Source organism: Phyllobates terribilis, unplaced genomic scaffold (assembly GCF_046119375.1).
Source record: "Phyllobates terribilis strain yellow unplaced genomic scaffold, ASM4611937v1 Scaffold_11__3_contigs__length_659146591, whole genome shotgun sequence".
Lineage (NCBI taxonomy): Eukaryota > Metazoa > Chordata > Amphibia > Anura > Dendrobatidae > Phyllobates > Phyllobates terribilis.
In genome coordinates this window covers 121,088,363-121,106,568 of record NW_027362771.1, presented here as the reverse complement: position 1 = coordinate 121,106,568, position 18,206 = coordinate 121,088,363, and the positions used below count along the sequence as shown (strand labels likewise).

The 18,206-nt window shown below is 46.3% G+C and overlaps 2 protein-coding genes across 2 annotated transcripts in view; one reads left to right on the top strand and one right to left on the bottom strand.

The window, feature by feature from the left end:
- Positions 1–14,512, top strand: part of LOC141165600 (uncharacterized) — a 79,412-nt gene extending 64,900 nt beyond the window's left edge. Inside the window, exon 3 of the mRNA XM_073651317.1 lies at positions 14,506–14,512. Coding sequence (XP_073507418.1) covers positions 14,506–14,512 — 7 coding nt within the window. The remainder of the gene's footprint in view (positions 1–14,505) is intronic.
- Positions 1–18,206, bottom strand: part of LOC141165727 (dynein axonemal heavy chain 3-like) — a 2,796,342-nt gene that overhangs the window by 2,554,576 nt on the left and 223,560 nt on the right. The window lies entirely within an intron of this gene.

Here is an 18,206-nt window from a genome sequence, read left to right as displayed (position 1 = left end):
AAAGATCTTGGGACTGCATCACACGGACTCTGTGTTCATTACTGACTCCCTGCACTACAACCACCATCATCCACCCACACTGCCCTGAAGCTACACTCTTCCTGTGGGGAGTAATAATACCATTGCTGCAAAACCACCAGCTTCAGAGGACTGTTCCGCAGCGGCGGCCCCACTGGCCGCACTCCACAGTTGGCGTATTCGGACATTATAAAACCCATATATACAAATTTCCCTTGGATTGAACGCCCTGGGTCACGGACCGGGTCACAGCCACAGTGACTACAACCCCCAGCGTCTACCGGCCCGGCTCCATATACCCCATGGCCCAGGGGGCGCATCAAATCATAGGTCCCTGATCTGAGACCACTCCTGCAGCATGATTTGCCCCACCTCTGGATCTCGTTGGCCCAGGCTATACGTCAGAACGTATTGCACCAGGGCTTGTCGGTGCTGCCAGAGTCGCTGCAACATGTGCAGAGTTGAATTCCACCATGTCGGCACATTGCATTTCAGCCGGTGAACTGGCAGGCCCAACGACTTCTGTAGAGATGTAAGTCGTTGAGCTGCGGGATGCGAACGGCGTAAGTGAGCACACAGCGACCGTGCCCTCTGCAGAAGGCCATCTAGTCCGGGATAGTGGGCTAAAAATTGATGGACAACCAGGTTCAACACGTGAGCCATACAAGGCACGTGTGTGACATTGCCCCGGCGAAGGGCCGCACCCAGGTTTGCAGCATTGTCGCACATGGCCTTCCCTGGTTGCAGGTCCAGTGGAGACAACCATTCATGAAGCTGGTTCTCCAGAGCTGACCACAACTCCTCAGCTGTGTGACTCACATTTCCCAGACATTTCAAAGTAAACACTTATGCCATTGAGCCCTGCTGCCAGCATAGTAAGGAGGTGTGCAGGATTCCTTCTGCGCAGTTAGAAAGCAGGTGGCATTACCAGACAGGCTTTGGGTGCAGGTGGAGGACCGAGAGGAGGTTGAGGAGGCAGAAGCAGTGGAGGAACTTCGAGATAAAGAGGATTGACGCAAAACTCGTGGGGATGGTAAGACTTGGACAGCAGCCCCTTGTCCTGCTGTCACCATAGTTACCCAGTGCCCAGTCAGCGACATGTAATGCCCCTGTCCATGCCTACTCGTCCAAGTGTCTAAGGTGAAATGCACCCTGTCACACACAGAGTTTCTCAAAGAAGTGGTGATGTTGTGTGCGACATGCTGGTGGAGCGCAGGCACACCTTTCTTTGAGAAGTAGTGCCGAATGGGCATCTGGTACTGGGGCACTGCGATGGACATAAGGTCTCAAAAACCCTCTGTGTCCACCAGGCAGAAAGGCAGAATTTCTGTAGCCAACAGCTTGCAGATGGTAAAATTCAACCTCTTAACTTTGTCATGGCTAGGAGGAAATGGTCTTTTACTTGTCCACATCTGAGGGACCGAGGGCTGGCTGTTGTGCTTAGACGGGGTTGAGTAGGGTGTCCCCAGCAAACTATCGGTCTGTGAGGAAGATTCAGGCGGACATGTTAGGTTGCCTTGATCCAAAGGTGGTGCTCTCGATGTCGGAGAGTGCTCAACACCAGCAGGTGTTTCCACTTCCAAATGAACTGACGACCTGCCAATCAAACTGGCTGTTGTGGGTAAAGAGGTGGCAGGTCTGCGACCAAAAACATGTGTGACTGCTGTCCCCCCAGTCACAGAGGATGAAGGGGCCGCAGATGCACAAGATTGGGCAGATGGTGGTTGGCCTGGCCTGCTAGGCCGCATTGTAGCACAGTGAGCTTCCCACTGCAACTTATGCTTCATATCCATGTGACGGTTCATGCATGAAGTACTCAAACTATGGATTTTTTGGCCTCTACTTAGCTTTTGGTGACAAATATTACAGATAACACGAGTTGGGTCATCCTTATCGATCTGAAAAAATGCCCAGGCTATGCAAGGCTTAGAGCCCTTGCTACCTGAAGAGCCACTACGACTATTGGTCAGAGGCAGAGTTGTCGTTGAGGATGCAGTTGTTGACGTGCTTCCAGTACTCCGTCTCTGTCCAGGAAGGCGCAACCTAACCTCGTCGTCAATAGCATCTGTGACGACCTGCTGCGCTTGGTATCACAGAACCTAGAAGAGTGCATTGATGGAATCCTCCACAAGAGGCCCCCATAAACATTCACACATCTCCACCTTCCACCTCAGACCAGCAGAGGGAGCCTGTTAGGGATATAAATAGGGAAGGTGGAGCTAGGCAGTTCAGTTCCTCTGAAGAGTTCCTGCAGTAGAGAAGCCTAAGAGAGGTCAGTCTGCAGTGGAGCTCAGTCTAGTCTAGAGAACTCAGTTAATAGTTAAGCAGTGGAGCACGAGGCTCCTGCTAGCTAGATTCAGGGAGCCCAGTTAGAGCTTAAAGTGTGCCGGCGCCATAAGATCGGTGAAGCGCGGCAAGCTGCCGTTAGTGTGTATAGCCTAGTGAGGGCCCGAGTAGTCCGAAGGCGAGTGGCGAGTTAGTACATAAGGGGCAGAGGAGCTTAACCAGCTCACCCCGAAGCATTTACCGGACACCGGATCCGAGCTTACTGGGATCTCTATGACCCAGTAAGGCATAACCGGAATCCCTGGAGAGCTACAAGTCCCAGGATCGCTAAGGTGCTGATACGTAACAGAGCCAGGAGATGCTTAGGCCCCGCATACTGGGAGCGTGAACTCCAAGACAAGGCCCTACCATAAGGTCAGCCAGGGCTGGACAGAGACAAAGTTAGGCCTAGCTCCAGACAGGTCAGAAACTTACTACGCAGAGGCAAGAAACAGGAGGCCCTACACCCGCTCATTGGGGAGGATCCTGATATGCACCCTTCACCCTACAGTGCTACAGGATGTGCCTGAATTTCCACCAGTTAAAGGTACTGAAGTGACTACCGTGTCCGTTCCCGTTCTTGCTCTGACCCCGCTGGGTCTCGCCTGTCCTGCATTCCCCCTGCATACGCTTTTCTGAGGCCTAGCTCCACCTGTGGGGAGCTATACCATCGAGCTGCCTTATCACCAGTCTCAGTGGATTGCTGCAGCGCTGGTGCTTCTCACCAGATACCACAGGTGGTGTCACGAACTCTTATAAAATTAACAGTTAGCCACCCTTTTAAAGAGTGACCCCAGGGTACAGGCCCGGGAGCCGACCACCGCGACATCCCCAAGGCCAGGCAAAGGCCCGGGTACCGAGTCATCCCCATCCCCTGGGCTAGTCACATCCTCCTCCACCTCCTCTGCTGACCTCATCGACTGGCTCACTGTGGGTTGACAGTAAGTGGGATCTCCAACCTCGTCATCATCACCCTGTGTGTTCTCACACCCGTCGTCCTCAGAGCCAACCTCTTCCTGCCCTGACCGAAAATTCAAGTTGTCGCTCCAATCAGGTATTTGAGTCTCATCATTGTCTTCATCATTGTCTCCACCACCAGGAGTTACAGTTTGGGAACGAGGGTCTACATTATGCTCAGAACCTTCTTCATCTGGTCCTGGATCCGACTCATAAAGAATCTGGGTATCAGTGCAGATCATTTCCTCGTCTGGATTAACAGAAGCTCTGGAGAAGACCTCCATTTCCCAGGCTATAGTATGAGTAAACAGCTGTGCAGACTCAACCATCTGTGTTTCCCCATACTCAGACGGGCAGCTGGAGACATGGGAGCTGTGAGGAACCAAGTGCGATTGGGGTGACACCTCTGAGGACTGGAGTATTTGTGATGTTGAAGTTGAGGTGGAGGAGAGCCCACTTGAAGGAGCACTTAATATCCGTTGAAGCACCTGCTGTTTTTGGGCCTCATCTGGAATTTGTAGCGATAGGCGTGTCCGTAAGAAAGGGATCGTATCACATTGTCCACGAAAAGAAGAAGACATCTTAGTTTGGCTGGAAGATGGTCTTTCTTCTGCAGATGTTACTCCCCCCCAACGCGGGGGGGCTCGACCCACAAGCGGACAGGCACCAGTATTGGGAGAGGGGGGCTTGCCGTCAGGGTCCACCGCGGCTCTGGCACAAACCCGGCGACATGGAGGTGGCACGGGCAGGAACGGACTGGCCGTGTCAGCTTCGCACTTTTTTGGTTTTAGAAGGGCATGACATGCCTATATCTGTGTCTCCCCCTCCTTTTACTCCTCCACTTCTTTTCTTTTCGCATGACTATATGTACTTTTCACTTTTCCATGTGTTAGTTGTGTCTTCTGAGCAGTTTGTCAGCTTTTGGACACCTTTGAAGGTGTTTTCTAAGTGTTTCTATGTGTTTTTGTTTACCTGCCATTGGTTTTAACGGTGTTCAAAGGTGTTCGACGAACAGTTCGACGAACAGTTCGGTGAACATATGTGTGTTCGACGAACCAAACCGAACTCGAACACTACGAGGGTGGCTCAACACTACGTATGAGGCCTGCTTTATCTCCTTACAGTTGTCGGTGTCGTATCACTACACCGCCTCTGTCTCTTATAAATTTTGCCATCCAAATATTTATTAGCCGCCTTGTCCGTTCAATGGCCGTGATGTCTCGGGCACCTTGCCATACTTCTCTCGGCACAATCTCTGACCATACTTTAGTTAGTTTTGTGAAAAATTCTCTGAAGCGCTCAGTGTCTAGTTTCATTATTGCCATTAGTTATGCGCTCTTGTGATAACCTATGTCGTTTCCCTCGGCCTGTATAACTAAGATGACCGGACCTCTTGCCTCTCTCCCTACCTTGATTACCTCCATTAGTACCTGTGGCCATTGCAGGCCTCTAATACCTCTCCAGTTGAAATATGTGTTATGAAACTCAAATTTCCTCCCGCCTGGGCGGACTTTCGCCCTTTTTTCTACACAATATATATATACAAGTGGCCTATCACCCACACTGTTGGCTTAGCGTCACCTGTAAAAGAAACAAACCACGTTAGGATAACAAGTCCGGTCTTATGTATCTCGCCAAACACGTGGATCGCCATCTCCCTATCCTCTGAACTTCCATTTCTGACAGTCCTGCTCTTGCTGCTTCCGTGGCCGCGCCTATGCGGAATGAGTGTGTCCCATAATCTTTGGGGTGGTTCCCTGCCAATGTTAGGCATTTATTAAATAAACTTGGAACTGGTATCTTGATAATGGCGTTCCATCAATGTGTGATAGGAAGAAATTACTTTGTGATCTGATGGTTATATATGTTTTTACTATTGTTACCCGACTCAGCGTACCGTTTGTGGGTTGTAGAAGTACCCACGTGCCCCTGCCCGCTGGAACTGTTTTCGATTTGCGTATGCGTAGACGTATTGCATTATTGGCTATGACTACGTCCTGGTGTAATAAGCCTCCACTGGTGGTAATTTTGGATTGAGGGACTAATTCGCTTATGCATAGCGCCCCGAAGAAGGCGATCGCAAATGCAGTAGACAGTAGCGTTGCTTCAAATTGTGAGTGTCATGCTAATGGTGTTAGGGATATGATGTGAGAAATCAGTTTTAGTGACACGGGACGGGACGTCTACACTCCTGACTTGGCTGACCCCTTTTCCACCCTTTTATGGATTGTCTGATGATGAATCTCTTTGTCACATCTCCCCAATTCAGTAGTTGGAAGTGAAATGCTACTCCGGTCAGCCACCGCTGCGCTGACGCCCCTGATATGCCCCTCATCATTAGCTGGTGGAGAAATCCTATGGTGACTTGTAATCTGCCGTGTTCACATTGGTCAACCCGTCTGCCTGCTACTAGTCGAGTCCACTCTTCCCATGCCTTACCGTATGCTTGCCACATCGACGGGGAAACTGACACTCTGATTAATGGCATCAACTATTCGCCACTAGATACCATAGGAAGGCTGGCAACTGTTGCCCGATGGGTGGGCGTTGGGGAGGAGCTCTGTGAAAATCTGCCAATTGAATTGTGATAAAGCGTTAGCAGCAGCGTTAAACTCCTAAGCATCGTGGCTAGCGCGGACCCATACATTGTGTTTTAGGCACAGGAATGCTAGCCGGCGTAGTAGGCCTAGCACTGGGAGAGACGATGACGTCATATTATTAATGAAGTGCGCTAGGCTGGAGTTTTTTGTTATGAAGCGTATATTTTTGTTAGCCTGGCGCGCGCCCCATATTTCTATTGCTACCACTATTGGAAACAGTTCCAGGACTGTCTGTTTTTTTGTCAGCACTTGTACTGCCCAATACGGAGGCCATAAGCTTGTGCACCATTGTTTATTTAGTATCGCTGCATATCCGCCTGATTCTGCCGCCCCGGTGAATAATCTTAGTTCAATGTTGGACTGTTCTGCTGCCATAAATAACGTGTGACCGTTGAATGATTATAAGAAGGTTTTCCACACCTCTAAGTCCGCCCGTAGCTGCCTGCTGATTCTGATTGTATGACTCGGTTTAGATGCCCCTTTTGTTGCGGGCGATAAATGAAGAGAAAAAACCCTTCCGACTGGCATCACCCGGCTCGCAAACACGAGGAGACCTAGTAATACTTGCATCTGCTGTAGTGTTACTTTCCATACTACGCAAAAAACCTATATCAGGTGTAATGTTTTTGAATTTTTTCCCATGGGAGGCGGAACAACCTTGCTGTGGTGTCAATTTCGATGACTAAGAACGATATCTTTGTTGTGGGGCCTATGTTTTTGGTTGGGCATAATGGGACTCCAAACCGACGGGAGATGTTTGTGAATTCGTTGAGTAAGGGGCAGCGAAACCCAGCCAATCATTTGATAGTATTGCTAGCAGCAGAGTCGCATGGGCTCTAAACCTTCCATATCCTGGCCATTTTTTGAGATGTCTAAGGATGACCCAACTCATGTTATCTGTAACATTTGTCACCAAAAGCTAAGTAGAGGCCAAAAAAACAATAGTTTGAGTACTTTATGCTTGAACCGTCACATGGATATGAAGCATAAGTTGCAGTGTGAAGCTCACTGTGCTACAATGCGGCCTAGCGGGCCGGCCAACCACCATCTGCCCCACCTTTGTCATTCTGGGGAGACTAAAAGCTTTAGGATTTTGGAAAATCACCTCACCAACCATTTTAAGCAACTCTGGGACAATTGATGCCACTTAAGTGGTGTCTGTGCCACAATTTTTGGAAAAAATGGAGACTCTTTTTGGAGTCCCCTTGCTGTGTTTAACATGATGTTGGCATCGTCAATTCCAGGTTGGTCGGGTCTCTACCCCCCATTTTAACCGTAAGAAAGTACATACACTATGGCTTGGAGTAACACAGATGGTTGAGTCTGAAGAGCTGTTTACTCATACTATAGCCTGGGAATCAGAGGTCTGCTGCAAAGCTTCAGTGTCTGCTAGTCAGCGGAGTAGCCACCGCCTGTAGATCTAATTACAAATTTTTAACTGCATCTAGCCCAGGCAATACTTTGGGCCTAGTAGCAGTGTCTGCTAGTCAGCGGATTATCCCAGCTGTTAAGCAAGCTACACCACCTGTAGTTTGGACACTTAATTTTTTGAATGGAAATGCTTGGGGCCCCCGGGACACTCAGTGAAGAGCATCGGGGGAGGCACCCCAAGGCACAGGGCCTGGGACTGGCGGTAGGACGCCTTGCGGTGGACTGCCAAGCTCGATCCTTATAAAAGCTTTTTAACTGCAGCAGCTTTAGTGGACGCTACTGGAGCTGGAATTACCGCAGCTGCTGGCATCAAACTTGCCCTCCAATAGATCCTTGTAAAAGGACTTAAAGTGTACTCATTCAAATTAGAGAGACAATTTAAATTACAGAGCTTAGACCTGCCTCCACCGCGGGGGGGCTCGACCCACCAGCGGACAGGCACTAGTATTGGGAGAGGGGGGCTGGCCGTCAGGGTCCACCGCAGCTCTGGCACAAACCCGGCGACACGGAGGTCGCACGGGCAGGAACGGACTGGCCGTGTCATCTTCGCACTTTTTTGGTTTTAGAAGGGCATGACATGCCTATATCTGTGTCTCCCCCTCCTTTTACTCCTCCACCTCTTTCTTTTCGCATGACTATATTTACTTGTCACTTTTCCATGTGTTAGCTGTGTCTTCTGAGCAGTTTGTCAGGTTTTGGACACCTTTGAAGGTGTTTTCTATGTGTTTCTATGTGTTTTTGTTTGCCTGCCATTGGTTTTAACGGTGTTCATCGATGTTCGTCGAACAGTTCGACAAACAGTTCGGCGAACATACGGGTGTTCGACGAACTGAACCCGAACACTACAGGGGTGGCTCAACATCACTGACTAGCTGGGCCAAACACCAAAGTCCAGAAACAGTGTCTGCGGGTGACACCACTGCCTCTTCCACTGTTGTGAATGCACGCCAATCCTCTGTCCATGGCACATGCAAATATGCCTCCTGCCCTGCCCCTGTCATTGTAGATTTGCATCCATCACCATCCACGTCCTTGTCCCTTTGCAGCGTTCAATTGTCCCTACCACTGTCCTTGGAATGCAAGTGCAAGTATGCAGCAGGACACCCACCCACAGGCCGCAATACTAAACTGCCACATTTCTGGACTGCTTGCACTTGAAATGTTGCCTTATAGGCTTGTGGAGGCGGAAGTTTTCCACAATCTCATGGTGGCGGCCGGGTGTCCACACTTGGTCCCCAGCCGCCACTATTTCTCCCAGTATCGTCTCCGCCTTCCACAAGCACGAGTGCCAGAACATTATGCGTGCCCTCCCCAGTGCACTTAAGTGGGAAGGACCGCCTAACCACAAACACATGGACTAGTGAATGTGGCCAGGGACGGTACATCTCACGGACGCATGTCACTGGGTTAATATTGTGTTCGGTCTCCTAGACAATGACCAAATTATTCATGATGGTAGTTTCATGTTCCCGGTATCGTCTCCGCCTTCCACAAGCACGAGTCCCAGAACATTATGCGTGCCCTCCCCAGTGCATTTACTGGTAAGGACCCCCTAACCACAAACACGTGGTCAGGTGAATGTGGCCAGGGACGGTTCATCTCACTGACGCATTCCACTGGGTTAATATTGTGGAAGCCGGGACCCAGTGGGACCCTGGGACGGAACATGTCCTCCCGACGCAGAGGATTGTGGCCCCTGGGTCAATCAGGGTTTGCCCTACATGCTACAGCTCCTGCACCACCCCATCCTCCTCTTCAGCCTCCATCTCCATCACTTGATTCATTTTTTGAGGACATATTCCAGATTATTTACTTCGTGTTTGGCAATAACAATAAACAGGATGCTTAGGCGACAAATTGCACACCGTTGCAGAGTTGTTGAAAGCTGTATCAGAGAACCTGGAGGCGGCTCTGAAGCTAGGCAAGCTCACACATGTACCATGCTTGGCCCATGTGCTCAACTTAGTGGTTCTGCAGTTTCTCAAATTCTACATGGATCTGCCAGAGCTGCTTGTGAAAGTACGCAGCGTGTGTGCTCATTTCAGAAAGTTATACAGCTTCTGCCGCCCTTGCAGGGCTTCAACAGAATTTGCAGCTTCCAGCTTACCGACTGGTGTGCGATGTGACTAAGCGTTGGAAATCAACGTTTCAGATGTTTGGAATGATTTTGTGCTGCAGAGAGCAGTTGTTGAGTACCAGCTTCAACACTTCCGTCTGACATCTGTGCCCTCCTCCAAAACTTTGAGGACTCCACCAAGATGGTGAGCGGCAATGATGCCATAATTAGCGTCACCATCCCGCTTCTCTGTCTAGTGAAACACTCGCTGTTCACAATTAAAGAGGAGGCATTGCAGGCAGAGCAAGGAACTGTACAGAGTGATGCTACCCAGCCACATCTCATCTCAACGCGGATTGGGTGATAATGAGGAGGAGGAGGAAGAGAACATAGACAGTCATACTCTTGGTGAGAACAGGGAAGTCTTGGCTGTTGGCAGTCTGGCACACAAGGCCAAATTTAAGTTCCCCTGCCTTTACCATGACCATCGCATTGTACGCATTTTGGGCATTACAGAAAACTGGCACGGCACGAGAGAATTCTTGGAGACGGAGGTATGAGGTTCTGATTAAGGATGTCTGCTTTAGATCAGTTGCAGAACAGAGGGCACATTAGGGGTGATACACAGAAATGAGGGAAGAAATATAGGCCAGTGCAGAACTGTGGACAGCTTGGTGGGTGAGAGAGATGAGTTTGTATTGTATTCTGTAGTGATTGTTTAACCTAACCCGTGTAATGATTGGCACAGGGTAGAAGCGTCGTTAAAGCGGCTTGATAGAAATACGACCCTGGCATCTGCATTCAGAAGGGATTAGAAAGAAGACAGTTTGTTTAGGGGGAGACCAATTAGAAGAGTTGCACTTGTGAATAAGAGTGACAGTAAGAGTTTTTGCAGTATCAAAGGTGAGAAAAGGGCAACTTCTGGAGAAGTTTTTAAGGTGCAGGTGACATGAGCGAGTGAGTGATTTTCCACGTTGAATAAAGGAAAGTTGTATGGCAAATATAACTCCAAGATAGCAGGGTGGGAGTTATGGCGGCAGCACCTAAAGGAAATTGGAAAGTTAGGTGTAAGTAGGTTAGTAGAGGGAGGAAACCGAAGGAGTTCATTTTTGGAGATATTAAGTTCAGGCTCTTTTTGAAGAATTCTAACAAAAAAAAAATTCCCATCTGACAATGCTGGCGGCAGAGGTCACAGTCAAACAGTTCATTGGACAACCAAGGAGTACAAGTGAGGAAGAATGCTATCAAAGGTCTGGGACAGTTTTCTCAGGCTCAGGCCCTGATACACAGGGAACTCTGACAGGAAGGAAAAGTTTTGGAAGATGCAAACTGGACACGTGGCAGGAACTGTCTTCCTACACCTTGGCGGTCCTGGCTATTAGCGTTTTGTCAGAGATAGTTTTTAGTGCCGCCGGGGGCATTATAACTGATAAAACTGATAGGTGCATCCGCCTGTCAACTGAAAATGCTGACAGGCTGACTCTTATAAAAATGAACAAGGGCTGAATTGGGCCAGACTTCTCAATACCACCAGATGATAGCATCAAACATAAACTGAAATCCAGTGGTTATTTTTTGGGGGGTCTATTCCCATGCACCCCTTCACACCCAGACATGGGTATACCCTTCAGGAATTGTTCTATTTTATGTCACCCTCCTCCTTCTCCTCATCCTCCACCACCATATCACCAGGGAGACCGTGATTCAACACCGACATCGTTTTTTAAGGGTGTTTCTCATTACAGACAAGCGAATATTTCAATATTCATTTAGGATTGCAATCGCCGTTTTTGCAATATTCGCCAATGTAATTGTTGAATATTCGCCAAACATTGCCAAACGCCATTGGACCAAAAGCTGCCAAAACACATCAATTTAGGGGCAGTCACCAGGAAAGTGTCATCAATTGACCCAGAGTGCAAGTAGTATAATTATTATTATTATTATAGCGCCATTTATTCCATTCCACTTTACATGTGAAAAGAGGTCACTGACTGGAACAATAGCAGAAAGGACCCTGCCTGTGAGGGCGCACAAACAGTCTATAAGGGTACAGTAGGTGATGGAACCGCTGGTCGTGCAGCGGTATGGTGGAGCGAGGGTTATTTCAGGTTCAAGGCTTATCGGAAGAGGTAGGTCTTCAGCTTCCTTTTAAAGATTTCAACAGTAGGCGAGAGTCTGATATGTTGGGGTACAGAGTTCAAGAGTAGAAGGGATGCACGGGAAAAATGTTGTATGCGATTGTGGGAATAGGAGAGAAGACGGGAGTAGTGAAGGAGATCTTGTGGGAATCGGAGGTTGCATGCAAGTATGTACCGAGAGACTAGGTCACAGATATATGGAGCAGACAGGCTGTGGATAGCTTTACATATCATGGTTACAGTTTTGAACTGAAGTCTCTGGCCAATGGGGAGCCAGTGAAGGGATCATAGATTGCAATCTTATAAATTGCTGGAGCCAGTCCATAGTAAAAAAGCAACCATAGAGTGTCCAGGAACCTTCCCACAGGCTTTTCTTAGCTAGGGCTTTTTCTTGGCAGGGTTGGACAGGCCCACCAGAGAACCAGAGACTTCTCTGGTGAGCCCTGACTTCTCCTTCAGGAGAGTTCATAGTGCCGAGGTGAGGTTGTGATGATGATTGAGGCCACCATCTCCTTAGCTTGCTGCTGGTACTTTTCTATGGGAATCAACCTGGCTCCAACCAGCCTAGAATATTTCCATCTTACTATGGCATGACGCCATGGTATTAGCAGTGCCCCCAGTACCAATAGCGAAGCCATCCACAATTTCCTTTTCTTCTGCCCAAATACATTAGTTTCTCAAAAAGGAGATGAAGATGCTGAGTGGCAGTAGGTGCAAGTTTATACTGGATGTCAGACATCAGAGGGAGAACAGAGAGGGCAGCACAGTGACTCAGTGGTTAGCACTGAAGACTTGCAGCGCTGGGGTCCTGGGTTCAAATCCCACCAAGGACAACATCTGCAAGGATTTTGTATGTTCTCCCCATGTTTGCATGGGTTTCCCCCTCAGTAGGAAAGCAGCCATAGAGCATCTAGGAACTTTCCCACACACTTTTCTTAGCCAGGGCTGCTTCTCAGCAGGGTTCAGGAGAAAGAGAATCCTCAGGTGGGCCCTGGCTTCTCCATCAGGAGAGTTCATGATAGCACAAACTTTGCAGCAGCTATGGGGCTCTTGAGCGGGGGAGAAAGGTGGGCCCTCAGAATCAAAGAATCAAATCCTCTGGTGGGCCCAATGTTTTTCAGTCTGACACTGCTTCTCGGTGAGAGTTGTATTTCACCACAGCCATATTCTTTAGCTCAGTGAAAGGACCGACATAGAGGGAAACTGTATCTACTCTGGCTGTCATTTCTCTGCCATCAGGTTCCGCCCATTGTCACACACGACCATGCCTGGCTGTATGTTCAGTGGTGAGAGCCACAGATCAGGCTGCTGTGTTACAGCTTTCAACAACTCTGCAGCGGTGGGCAGTTTGTCACCTAAGGATTAAGCATGTTATCTTCAGCACATCCTGTTGCCCCTTGGCCAAAGCAGTGCTGCAGTGCTTTCAGCTTGTGACTGATGTGGTCATTTCGGAGATGGAGGCCGAACTGGAGGAGGAGGTGCAGGAGCTGATCAATGTGATCACATTGCGGTTACATTGGCAAGTCTGATTTTTATGCTCAAGAAAGATCCTACTGTGTTTTTATTTATTCTATTTTTTTTTTATATTGGAATGGGTCTTAATTTTTGGCAGCCCTTGAAATTGTTGCATGTAACAGTAAAGGAGACACACTCCTTAATAATGGGAAGGAAAATTCAAATAGATTCTGTATTCTAGAATATTAACTGTATTATCTTAAATTCTTTTACATGTGAGGTATCGCAGTATGGATAGAGTATTACACCGATCCAGCAAGGTATTATTGTCTTATGCTGCGTGTTGCTGGTGCTGCCCAAAAAAATTTAAAATCTATTCTATTCCCGATCAATAACGCTGTTAGATGCATTTATAATAGGAACAGGTGCTGCTGCTTGGTGGTATCATCACCAGCTACAGATGAGTGTTCATTCTGGTCGCATAAATGTCTTCCACAGTTCATAACTTTATTTTTTTTTTATTTCTATGGCCTTATATACAAGTCATTACCCTGGAAAGAATGTTTCTTAACATTTTTTCCATTTTAGCTTGTTTTTTGTATGTTTTTTTTGTGTCAGTCCGCAAAAGTGATGTAATACTCTGACAACATTGTTCACAGATATTTTGTCAGCGGCCAACTGAGAATAGGTTTGAAACCACAACTGCAATACTTTAAATGGAGTGTAATATTTGACACACTCACAATAATTGCTGGATTAGGTCAGTCATATGGGATAACATCTGATGGCCACGGTTTCAGTCAGTCGCCTAATAGTATGGTATTTGTCAGCGACCAAATGTCAATTGGTTCAACAAAACACAGGTGGCTGACTTTAAAATGAGTGGAATATTTAGCACGCTCCATAAAATTTCTGTATTATTACGGCAGTCATATGGATCACGTGCATCTGATCATTGAAAAAAGTTCCTCTGCTTCCACAATATAGTAATATGAATAAAACTAAAAAAATCTGTCTATATTCTGCGAACAAGCAAATGGAGCTGTAAATGGAGCTGTAAAATGGTGTACACTGACACTCTGCTACAATCTATAAATGGAAGACAATATTTTCCATGTTCACTACAAATGGCTGGATTTGAACCGCAGCTATATGTGATACGTCTGACAGAGAATCACGTTTTTAAATAGCAGGCCTGCAGTTTACTAATACTATTCTTCAGAGACCTAGTGGGAATAGCTTGACCGACACACTGCAACGAAATGGAAGGCAGAAATGGCTGATTTTGGAACACTGTTATATGTGTTATGTCTGACAGAGAACCATGGTTAAAAATAGCAGGCCTGTAAATTACTAATATTATTCTACACAGAGACCTAGTGTGAATATCTTGACCGACACAAAGCAACAAAATGGAAGGCAGAAATGGTTGATTTTGGAACACTGTTATATGTGATATGTCTGACAGAGAACCATGGTTTTAAATAGCAGGCCTGTAATTTACTAATATTATTCTACACAGATACTAAATGGGAATAGCTTGACTGACACACTGCAATGAAATGGAAGGCAGAAATGGCTGATTTTGGAACACTGTTATATGTGTTATGTCTGACAGAGTACCACGGTTTTAAATAGCAGGCCTGTAATTTACTAATATTATTCTTCACAGAGACCTAGTGTGAATAGCTTGACTGACACACTGCATCAGAATGCAAAAGGAGGCCAATATTTTCCACGTTCAGTTCAAATTTCTGGATTTTTATCGTTGAAATATGGAACAGATCTGGCTGTATTCTGCAGTGCTAACAAGCAAATGGAGCAGAAAAATAGTGTACTCTGGATTACTTTTTAAGCAAATAATCAGGATTAAGATAAAAAAAATTGTCCTGGCCCCTGATATATGGGGCTATGTCTACAAATATCTGTAATTATTACAGCAGCAGCAGACAGGACATTCAATGGACCCTCTTGTGCTATATGCACTGCAGTCTGCCACATACACTGCCTGCCTGCCTAACACTGATTACATGCAGCTGGATTAGTCCTCAGAAGGACTGTTAGTTCAGATGGATATATATATGTTGTGGAATACCTATACTAAAAGGACATTCAATGGACCCTCTTGCACTATATGCACTGCAGTCTGCCACATAACTTGCCTGCCTGCCTAACTCCTGCTATCACCACTGAATATATGCAGCTGGATTAGTCCTCAGAAGGACTATTAGTTCAGATGGATATATATACAGTGCATTGTGAAAGTATTTGGCCCCCTTGAACTTTTCTACCTTTTGCCACATTTCTGGCTTCAAACATAAAGATATAAAATTCTCATTTTTAGGGGAAGAATCAACAACAAGTGGGACACAATCGTGAAGTGGAACGAAATTTATTGGATATTTTAAACTTTTTTAACAATTTAAAAACTGAAAAGTGGGGCGTGCAATATTATTCGGCCCCTTTGAGTTAATACTTTGTAGCACCACCTTTTGCTGCGATTACAGCTGCAAGTCGCTTGGGGTATGTCTCTATCAGTTTTGCAAATCAAGAAGCTGAAATTCTTGCTCATTCTTCCTTGCAAAACAGCTCGAGTTAATTGAGGTTGGATGGAGGGCATTTGTGAACAGCAGTTTTCAACTTTCCACAGATTCTCAATTGGATTCAGGTCTGGACTTTGATCTGGCCATTCTAACACCTGGATATGTTTATTTTTGAACCATTCCATTGTAGATTTTGCTTTATGTTTGGGATCATTGTCTTGTTGCAAGATAAATCGCCACCTCAGTCTCAGGTCTTTTGCAGACTCCAACAGGTTTTCTTCCAGAATGGTCCTGTATTTGGCTCCATGCATCTTCCCATCAATTTTAACCATCTTCCCTGTCCTTACTGAAGAAAAGCAGGCCCAAACCATGATGCTGTCACCACCATGTTTGACAGTGGGGATGGTGTTTTGAGGGTGATGAGCTTTGTTGCTTTTACGCCAAACATATCGTTTTGCATTGTGGCCAAAAAGTTTGATATTGGTTTCATCTGACCAGAGCTCCTTATTCCACATGTTTGGTGTGTCTCCCAGGTGGCTTGTGGCAAACTTCAAATGAGACTTCCATAAAAGCCAGATTTGTGCAGTGCACAACTGTTTGTTGTCCTATGGACAGACTCTCCCACCTCAGCTGTAGATCTCTGCAGTTCATTCAGAGTGATCATGGGCCTTTTGGCTACATCTCTGATCAGTCTTCTCCTTGTTCGAGATGAAAGTTTAGAGGGACGGCCAGGTCTTGGTAGATTTGCACAGTGCTCCTTGAGATGTTTAAAACTTGGGAAATCTTTTAAACATCTCAAGTCTCCGTATAAATGCACAGAGCAGGTGCATTTATACGGAGACTTGATTCCACACAGGTGGATTCTATTTATCATTACCAGTCATTTAGGACAACATTGGATCATTCAGAGATCCTCTTTGAACTTCTGGAGTGAGTTTGCTGCATTGAAAGTAATGGGGCCGAATAATATTGCACGCCCCACTTTTCAGTTTGTAATTTGTTAAAAAAGTTTAAAATATCCAATAAATTTTGTTCCACTTCACGATTGTGTCCCACTTGTTGTTGATTCTTCGCAAAAAAATTAGAATTTTATATCTTTATGTTTGAAGCCAGAAATGTGGCAAAAGGTAGAAAAGTTCAAGGGGGCCAAATACTTTCACAATGCACTGCATACAGTGCTGGCCAAAAGTATTGGCACCCCTGCAATTCTGTCAGATAATACTCAGTTTCTTCCTGAAAATGACTGCAATCAAAAATTCTTTGGTATTATTATCTTCATTTAATTTGTCTTCAATGAAAAAAGCACAAAAAGAATTGTCCTAAAGCCAAATTGGATTTAATTCCACACCAAACCTAAAAAAGGGGGTGGACAAAAGTATTGGCACCCTTTGAAAAATCATGTGATGCTTTTCTAATTCGTGTAATTAACAGCACCTGTAACTTACCTGTGGGACCTAACAGGTGTTGGCAATAACTAAATCACACTTGCAGCCAGTTAACATGGATTAAAGTTGACTCAACCTCTGTCCTGTGTCCTTGTGTGTACCACATTGAGCATGGAGAAAAAACAGAAGACCAAAGAACTGTCTGAGGACTTGAGAAACCAAATTGTGAGGAAGCATGAGCAATCTCAAGGCTACAAGTCCATCTCCAAAGACCTGAATGTTCCTGTGTCTTCCGTGAGCAGTGTCATCAAGAAGTTTAAAGCCCATGGCACTGTGGCTAACCTCCCTAGATGTGGACGGAAAAGAAAAATTGACCAGAGATTTCAACGCAAGATTGTGCCGATGGTGGATAAAGAACCTCGACTAACATCCAAACAAGTTCAAGCTGCCCTGCAGTCCGAGGGTCCAACAGTGTCAACCCATACTATCCGTCGACTTCTGAATAAAAAGGGACTGTATGGTAGGATACCCAGGAAGACCTCACTTCTTACCCCGAGACATAAAAAAGCCAGGCTGGAGTTTGCCAAAACTTACCTGAGAAAGCCTAAAACGTTTTGGAAGAATGTTCTCTGGTCAGATGAGACAAAAGTAGAGCTTTTTGGGAAAAAGCATCAACATAGAGTGTACAGGAAAAAAAAGAGGCATTCAAAGACAAGAACACGGTCCCTACAGTCAAACATGGCGGAGGTTCCCTGATGTTTTGGGGTTGCTTTGCTGCCTCTGGCACTGGACTGCTTGACCGTGTGCATGGCATTATGAAGTCTGAAGACTACCAACAAATTTTGCAGCATAATGTAGGGCCCAGTGTGAGAAAGCTGGGTCTCCTTCAGAGGTCATGGGTCTTCCAGCAGGACAATGACCCAAAACACACTTCCAAAAGCACTATAAAATGGTTTTAGAGAAAGCACTGGAGACTTCTGAGGTGGCCAGCAATGAGTCCAGACCTAAATCCCATAGAACACCTATGGAGAGATCTCAAAATGGCAGTTTGGAGAAGTCACCCTTCAAATATCAGGGACCTGGAGCAGTTTGCCAAAGAAAAATGGTCTACAATTCCAGCAGAGCATTGTAAGAAACTCATTCATGGTTACCGGAAGCGGTTGTTCGCAGTTATTTTGGCTAAAGGTTGTGCAACCAAGTATTAGGCTGAGGGTGCCAATAATTTTGTCCGGCCCTTTTTTGGAGTTTTGTGTGAAATGATCAATGATTTGATTTTTGCTTCATTCTCTTTTGTG